Here is a 9,067-nt window from a genome sequence, read left to right as displayed (position 1 = left end):
TTAGTCGAAAAGAAATGAAGGTTTTTGAGGAAAACATTTCAGGATTTTTCTCCATATAGTGTCTTCAATGGGGTCCAACGGGTTGAAGGTCCAAATGTGAGTTTCAGTGCAGCTTCAAAGTCTCGACACGATCCAGCCGAGGAATAAGAGTCTCATCTAGACAAACCAGCGGACATTTTATAACAAAAATAAACATTTATATACTTTTAACCACTAATGCTCATCTTGCACTAGTTGTGATGCGCCACACATTACGTAATCACGTTGGAAGGTCAAGCGAGACGTAGGCGGAAGTACCGACCTGGGGTCTCATTTATAAAACTGTGCGTAGGAACCTTACTAAAAGTGTACGTGCGCCCGAAAGCCAAAAATGGCGTACGCAAAAAAATATTCAGATTTATAAAACCGTTCGTACGCCAGAACCTGCGCAGAATTCACTTTATAAATCCCAGTCAGCGGAAGATTGTGCGTACATGCGTCTCCATCCGAAATAACCATATATGGAGCTTACAACGCCTAGTTTTACGATGCAGATCCTCATCTACATATCATTTGCATATGATTATTCATCCACGTGATAACGTTTAACGGTACAAGACACATTACATTAATAAAAATCAAGTAGTTGCCTATCCTTGCCTTGTTTTTAAATATATAAGTCAAATAGTGTAAAATACATTTCAGAGAAAGTTGTTCTCAATCTTTTCCACTGGCCGAATTGTATTTTTAATTGATTTATATTTTTAATGGAAACAGATAGGCCTTGGGCATTATTTGCACGAAACTAGTTTCTCAGACAATCTGGTATTATCATGATAAGCAATTATCTCTGTGGTTAAAACATTAAAACACAGCATGCCAGAGGAAAAGTGTTCAAAAACACCGCATCCACAACAAATATTTCTATTGACTGAATTTGAATATAAAAATGTTGTAACTTCTCAGTAATGATTTCATGTTTAAGTGCTTAACTCCATTAATTTGAATGGCATATTTAATCTAAATGTTTATATCAGAAGTAAAACATAGTTTAAATCATTATTTTATTTATTTAAACTGTTATTTGCGTCAGTTTCACTAAACGGCCCAACGCGCTCGCTTGCGCGGACATTTAAGAAGGGATGGATATTTGCTTCAAGTGACAGGCTTGGTGAGTGAAATTATATTTGTATTATCTTTCTGTATATGTTTAATTTTCTTTAGATTTTCTGTCTAAAAGTGACCAAAAAGACACAACTCCAGCTCACCATCGGTGTCGCCAATTCCCTTTGTCTCCAGAATGTGCGTACGCACGGCTCAAAGTTTGCTTAAAGGTGCGCACATTCTCCCGTCAAGTTTGTTTTTTATAGATCACAACCTTTGCGTGGGAACTGGCGTACGTACGTTTCCAGCCCCATATATGGTTATTTCAGGGTGGAGACGCATGTGCGCACAATCTTCCGCTGATTGGGATTTATAAAGTGAATTCTGCGCAGGTTCTGGCGTACGGACGGTTTTATAAATCTGAAAACTTTTGTGCGTACGCAAATTCTGCCTTATGTGCGTACGCACACTTTAAGGATGAAATCTACGCAAAGTTTTATACATGAGGCCCCTGGGGTCTCATTTATAAAACTGTGCATAATATTTTTGCATAATATCTACAGTGAATTATAACCAATTTATATGTTTTTATATATACCCACATTTGCAGTTTAATGTTGAGTTTATGTTGGCAGTCATTTTGAGTCATTCTGAATTTCCTGCATTTGTGAGTTTAAGATCATCAGGTAACGTCTCAGATCCACTGGTTCATGTGGAACAAACAATGCTGTATTGATCAAGGCTAATGCTTTATCTTTAATGTCCAAGTGCTGCCTTACCTTTTCTAATACATCACTGTCACAGTCTCACTAAGGGGCTGTGTACACAACACCGTTTTCAACTAAAAACATAAAACTTTCTATGTGTTTAGGCCGTTCATTTACACAACAACGGCATTTTGTGTGCCTGAAAACGCAAAGTTTTGAAAACGGGTTTGAAAGTGCAAGTTTTTGAAAATCTTCTCTGTGTAAACAACAACAACGCGAAACTGTGAGAACGACGACGTCATGCACATGCGCATTACGTGTTCAGTCTATAGTGTTTCATCGCCATCTACTGGCCTGGCTGCAGAATGCAACGTTTTTAGTCGTTTTCGCGTGTCCGTGTTAATGGGGATCGTGAAGTGCAGTTATTCAGTCATCAAAGATTCAATTATTGTTGTGCTGAAAAAATATATTTACACTGTTACACACCTCGTTAGCGACCCTATACAATGTTTTACAAAAAATGAATGGAAAAACAGGCATTTTTTTATAGTTAAATGTTTTTTCTTGTTATATTGTTTATGATGAATTGATTGAGGAATACTAAGAGGAGGAGGGAGGTGAATGACGTCCTGGGTCACTAAAGACATGAGGTATGCGTTAATGGTTAATAAAGTTTATATAATAAAGTTCATAGTTAATAGTTAAAGTTAATAAACTTTAATAAAGTTTACGGTCGCAAAATTTGTAGCAATTTTAACTGTTTTTCCCCCTCGAAATTCTGAGTTTCGAAATATTTCTCAAAATATTTACTTTTTCTTTCGGAGTTGTGAGTTTACATCTAGTAATTGTTACTTTTTTCCTCGGAATTCTAAGTTAACATCTTACAATTTTTACTTTTTTCCTGGAATTCTGAGTTTACATCTCACCCTTTTTACTGTTTCCTTTGGAATTGTGAGTTTACATCTTACAATTCTTACTTTTTTCCTCTGAATTCTGAGTTCACATCTCACTATTTTAAAAAAATTTCTTGGAATTCTGAGTTTAAATCTCATAATTTTTACTTCTTTTCCTCTGAATTCTGAGTTTACATCTCACCCTTTTTCTTGGAATTCTGATTTAATATCTGGCAATATTTACTTTTTTGGAATTCTGAGTTTCCATCTTGCAAATTTGACTTTTTCCTCGGAATTGTGAGATGTAAACTTATTTTTTTCTAGTTTTTTCCCCCGCCACTGAATAAAAAGCTAATTGCAAGTTAACATCTCACAAATCTGACTCCCCCAACCCCCCCCCCACACACACACACAGAATTGAGATAAAAACTCACAGCTGCCTATTTATTTATTTATTTATTTATTTATTTCATTCCATGGTGGAAACAAGCTTGGTTAGAACTGTGAGGAAAAACAGTTAGAATTTATAATGTATATGTATAATTTATAATGTAATGTATAAACTTTTTTTTAAAGAAAAGTCAGAATTGTGAGATAAAAGGTCGTAATTTCTGTTTTTTATTCCATGGTGGAATCAGGCTTCCATTGAAAAGTGTGTATCAAGGTGTTTCAACTACAGGAATACAGTACATCAGTGTAACCATGGCAACGTCTCACAGCAGCGCTCTTTATAAACTGACTTCTGAGAGCTTATAGATGTGTGTGTGTGTGTGTGTGTGTGTGTGTGTGTGTGTGTGTGTGTGTGTGTGTGTCACATCGTGTTTGACTGTGACTGACATGCCCAGCGTGAGAGAATGAATAGATACTGTAGACACTTTGAACAGGAATGCCGCTGTAATTCAGCTGATTTACAGAAACTAGCCTGTGCTTTAATATAGAGAGGCTCTGTTCCTAAACCCAGTAGGCTTCCTACCTAGACAGTATTTTAAGGGTGTTGTGCTAAATGTTTACATTGCCAGAAGCCAAAAAGCACAACCTACTGTGTTCATCTTAGATTGTGAGAACAACATTTGCCTGCCGATATGATGACAAGATCTTGCTTGGAATAAAACAATACATTAATATAAACAGTAAAATGTAGAAAGAAGAGAGGAAGAATGAGTGAGATGGTGTGTGTGTGTGTGTGTGTGTGAGAGAGAGAGTATGTGTGTTTGTGTGTGTGAGAGAGTGAGTATGAGTGTGTGTGTGTGTGTGTGTGAGTGTGGTGTGTGTGTGTGTGTGTGTGTGTGTGTGTGTGTGTGTGTGAGTGTTAAGGTTTCATTTCTCTCCGTCATGTCTATGTGCAATATGTTTTTGTCATCCATCCATTAAAGAAAATCCAGATAAAACTTCTTAGTATTATTTATTTTGTTCGTTTACATCTCAACGCGCTGGTATAACATCAGCGCCCGAGGGAGCAGCAACACGTACTAAGTACTCAGTACTGAGTTTTACATTCAACAACTTGAGTCAAAATAAAAGTCCCGTTTGTTCACACATGCGCACAATGAACTCTTGCACATTTTTGGCATATGATACAATACAACAGTTGGTATAATCTAAACAATAAATAAAATAACAGCAAGCTACATAACAAAATATAAATTATATGTTTAATGAGAACATATAACTCAACACCCCCACTTGTTCTCATCATCTTAAGCCATGCACAATGTCATCACAAATATTTAGTTCCCAAACAGAAAACCTTTGAACTTTAGAATTTTAATTTTTGAAACAGATTTTGTCAAAATGTCTGCTACCATGTCTTCTGTTGGGCAGTACACAATATGTATTCTTCCCTTACTGACAGCATCACGGATAAAGTGATATTTCACATCAATGTGTTTAGTTCTAGATCTATTCACTGGATTTTTACTCAGTGCAATGGCCCCCTGATTATCACCATACATCGTGGTGCAAGTGTAAACACTACTGTCCATGCCATTTAGCAGTTGAGTTAGGTACATGCTTTCCTGAGTAGTGTTTGCTAGACCAATGTATTCGGCTTCGCAGGTCGACAGTGCCACTGTCGGCTGTTTCTTAGACTTCCATGAGATAGCAGGGCCTTGTTCTGTCAGGCTGAAACAGTATCCTGAAATGCTACGCCTATCTTCTACAGAAGATGCCCAATCAGAATCACTGAATGCTATTAGACTTAAAGTCTTGTCTGTTTTCTTGAAACACAGCTCGTAGTCAGCTGTACCTTTTAGGTATCTCAGGACATGTTTAGCAGCTACTAAGTCATGTGTTTTAGGCTTTGCAAGGGTTTGTGACAGTTTACTGACTATCCAGCTAATGTCTGGTCTAGTACAGGTCATTGCATAGATCAAGCTTCCAACAAGTTCACGGTATTCTTTGGGGTTCTCAATCTCGTTGTTGTTTTCTTCCTCATTCCTATTACACTCCACTTTTAACTCACTTGGGGTAGCTTTTGGTTTACAGTTTGACATTCCAAACCTTTCAAGCATTTTGAGAATGTACCTTTTCTGATTCATTTTAATTTCTCCCTCTTTTTGCTCAAACTGAATCCCCAAAAAATAAGATATTTTCCCTAGATCCTTCATGTTAAATTTGGACTTCATTATTTCTTTAAAACTGTTGAGCTGATCCTCACTGCTTGCTGCAATTATCAAATCATCTACCCAGATGATCACTATGATTGTCTCATTTTCAATCTGCTTTCTATACACACAGTGATCAGACTGATTTCTCTCAAAGTTGTTTTGTTCCAAATGATCATTTAAAAGTTCGTACCAGTTTCTTCCAGACTGTTTTAGACCATACAGAGATTTTTTCAACTTGCATACTAACTTGTCTCCTATGTCAGATGTCTCTTCAAAACCCTCTGGTTGATCTAAGTATATGTCTTCCTCTATTGGAGCATGTAAGTATGCAGTTTTGACGTCCATCTGATGAACTAAGAAATTGTTCTGAGCAGCTATCTGCATTAATGCCCGTACTGAGGTGAGATTTGCTGTAGGAGCAAATGTCTCATGGTAGTCTATGCCTTCAGTTTGGTTGTATCCTTTTGCAACATACCTAGCCTTGAAGATTTTTCCTGTTTCTGCATTTTCTTTAAGGGCATATACCCATCTTCCCCCCACTGTCTTTCTGCCCTCTGGTAGAGTTGTCAATTCAAATGTGTCATTTTCTTTAAGTGAGTCCATCTCTTCCTTCATAGCATGTTCCCATCCGGGAGCCTCAGGTGACATAAGGGCCTCTCTATAGGTTTGGGGGACCCCACACACTGCCCTGTAACAATAATCAACACTCACATTGGTTACGTCATCTTTGGAGTATGTCAGATAATCTTGTAAATACTTTGGGGCTCTCTTTTCTCTTTTTGAGTGGTAATGTTTTTGACTAGCCGTGGCTGTTGGACCTGTACTGTTTTTGTTGTCTTCTGTGTCTACTTTTTCTATAGTTCCATCATGTTCTGACACCTCTGTATTGTCTGTATCAATACTCTCCATGTCTCCATTTAGGACCCTGTTCTCTGTGCTTTCCTCACTTTGTGGGGCATCACCACTGTTCTTACTATCCTGTGTCCTGTCTCTGTATTGTATTTCTAAGAAATCTTCATCGGTTTGTGTCTGCTGTTCAGCACTGCTCTTCCTAATGAATTTCACCAATCTATGTTTTGACACCTTTTCTGTCTGTGGATTGTATATCAGATAAGCTGGGCTATTTTTACTATACCCCACAAATATTCCCTTCTCACATCTAGGATCCAGTTTCTTATGATTGTGTTTGTACGCATAGCATTCTGATCCAAAAACCCACATTTTAGAAAGGTCTGGCTTTCTTCCTGTCAACATGAAGTATGGAGTATTCTTAATTCTGTCATTATAGCATCTGTTTCGGATGTGAGTTGCAGTTTGGACAGCATAAGGCCACAGAACCTTTGGTAATCCCTTCTCTATTAGCAGACACCTTCCCATTTCAAAGATGGTTCGCCATTGTCTCTCAGCTGTACCATTTTGATGAGGGGAGTACGGGGATGATGTATCATGTCTTATACCATTTTCTCGTAAAAGTGACTGAAATGCATTGCTTGTGTATTCTGTGCCATTGTCTGATCTTATGCATTTGACTCTACCGTATGGTGCACTGTCTGCAAGGAACTTCTCTGTCGCTAGAGTAGTGTCACTCTTGTTCTTAAGGAAGTAAACAGATACTGCCCCTGAAAAATCATCTGTGAATGAAATTGCATACTTATATCCATCTTGAGAAGTTGGTTCAATGGGACCTGCTAAGTCAGTATGTACCAAGTCTAGGGCCTCACCAGCTTTTGTGTCAGTTTTCCTATTTCTGCTGTTGATGAACTTTCCCTCAGTACAAACATTACAGTCTAATTTGGTATTACCCGTGATTTTCATACCCTCAACCACTTCAGGTAATTTCAACACATCACTAACATTACAATGTCCCATGATCTCATGCCATGTTTTAACATCACAAGTTAGACTGACTTTGTCCCTGGACATCATATCTGTAACTGATGCATCAACACATTGTTTGTTGTTATTTACCGTTTTCAGATAGTACAGTCTCTCGTGCTCTTCTATGCGGAACACAGCTCCATCCTTGCTTATCAGTTCATTCTGTCCTTCCTGGAAGATCACCTTGGCCCCGTCTGTTGTAGCAGCTTGAACGGAGATGATGCTCTGTGGGTATGATGGTATGAACAAGGCCTTCTTTAGAGTGATCCTGACGCATTTCCCTTCCACGTCCAGCAGTAACACCTCTGCGTCGCCCCGCTTTAATGCCACGTTGTTCATCCTGGCTCCATCCGCCAGCTCCATGTAGTGTGACTTTGGGTCGAAACTCTCGTCAAATTTTGTGAAATTGTTCTTGTCTGTTAAGATGTGGGATGTTGCTCCACAGTCTACCATTAGTCCATTTTTCGTAATATTATCTGGAAGAAATGTCTGACTTACTTTGAACACAAATGTTTGTTCTTTCTCATGCTCCTCTTGTTTTTCCGCAGCCTGTTTTGCTTCATCTTTGTGTCCGTCCTTTCTCTGGCGGCATGTCTCATCACTATGTGTTGAACTTCTATGGTAGCTGCACCACTTAGGTACGCCTTTTTGGCGGCAATCGCGCGCAATATGACCGCGGTTTCCACATCCGTAGCAGGTCACGGATGCTATGTGCACTTTCATCACATTGTCAGATTTGGGTTTATCATCAAATTTTTCTGTCTCTTCGTAGCTTCTTAGTTTGCTTTTGAACTGGGAAAAAGTCAATTCTTCACTACTCTGTGTAGTATGGATAGCAAAAGGTTTGTAGGAATCTGGCAGGCCCTTTAGGATCATAGCTATTATCAGTCCGTCACTTATTACTTCTTTTGCGTTTCTTAGGGAAGTCACCGCTTTCTCAGCTCGGATAATGTAGTCTGTTATCGTCTCGTCAGATTCCTTCTTTAACGAAGTTAGTTCAGTGTATAGGGCGATAATTCGAGGCTTACCCTGACTGGCGTAGTGACTTCGAAGTATTTGCAGAGCTTTCCTGCCGTCATCAGTCGCCTCCCGCATCACCAGTGACAGGCTTTTATCATCGAGAAACTGGATTAATTCAGCGTAGCACTCCTCATTTGTTTCCTCGTCTATATCCCCGGTAGACAGTATTGTTTCTTTTAAACCCATTATTCTCAGATGGCCAAGAAATTTTACTTCCCATAGTTCGTAGTTGTTTTCGTCTCCGTCGAAAACTAACCTCTGCCATCTTCCTCCTGTAGCATTGGCGCGCCTGGGCCCATAACCTGTTAAGGTTTCATTTCTCTCCGTCATGTCTATGTGCAATATGTTTTTGTCATCCATCCATTAAAGAAAATCCAGATAAAACTTCTTAGTATTATTTATTTTGTTCGTTTACATCTCAACGCGCTGGTATAACATCAGCGCCCGAGGGAGCAGCAACACGTACTAAGTACTCAGTACTGAGTTTTACATTCAACAACTTGAGTCAAAATAAAAGTCCCGTTTGTTCACACATGCGCACAATGAACTCTTGCACATTTTTGGCATATGATACAATACAACAGTTGGTATAATCTAAACAATAAATAAAATAACAGCAAGCTACATAACAAAATATAAATTATATGTTTAATGAGAACATATAACTCAACAGTGAGAGTGAGTATGTGTGTTTGTGTGTGTGTGAGAGAGTGAGTATGAGTGTGTGAGTCTGAGTGTGTGTGTGTGTGTGTGTGTGTGTGTGTGTGTGTGTGTGAGAGAGTGAGCATGAGTGTGTGTGTGTGAGTGAGTGTGTGCGTGTGTGTGAGAGAGTGAGTGAGTATGAGTGTGTGTGTGTGAGAGTGAGAGTGAGTATGAGTGT

At 38.8% G+C, this 9,067-nt stretch overlaps 1 protein-coding gene across 1 annotated transcript; it reads right to left on the bottom strand.

Moving 5' to 3' along the window:
* Positions 1 to 5,241: 5,241 nt before the first annotated feature.
* Positions 5,242 to 7,683, bottom strand: LOC307161598 (uncharacterized protein). Its single transcript, XM_079876451.1, has 2 exons — positions 7,258 to 7,683; positions 5,242 to 5,977 (listed from the first exon to the last, which is right to left on the bottom strand). The coding sequence occupies exons 1-2, from the start codon at positions 7,618 to 7,620 to the stop codon at positions 5,948 to 5,950; spliced, it is 393 nt and encodes a 130-aa protein (XP_079732577.1). The 5' UTR covers positions 7,621 to 7,683; the 3' UTR covers positions 5,242 to 5,947.
* Between the last annotated feature and the right edge of the window lie 1,384 nt (positions 7,684 to 9,067).

The sequence above is a fragment of the Squalius cephalus genome (assembly GCF_949319135.1).
Source record: "Squalius cephalus genome assembly, chromosome: 7".
NCBI classification, from domain to species: domain Eukaryota; kingdom Metazoa; phylum Chordata; class Actinopteri; order Cypriniformes; family Leuciscidae; genus Squalius; species Squalius cephalus.
The sequence above is the reverse complement of the archived record's forward strand: the minus strand, read 5'-3'. Positions and strand labels throughout refer to the sequence as shown.

What these genes read in the sequence shown, in the direction of transcription:
- LOC307161598 (XM_079876451.1), bottom strand. Translation starts at nt 7,620, where the DNA reads ATGGTAGACTGTGGAGCAACATCCCACATCTTAACAGACAAGAACAAT. An exon ending in GACTGTACTATCTGAAAACG is followed by an intron (nt 5,978 to 7,257) that starts GTAAATAACAAC and finishes TTATTGTTACAG; the next exon opens with GGCAGTGTGTGGGGTCCCCC.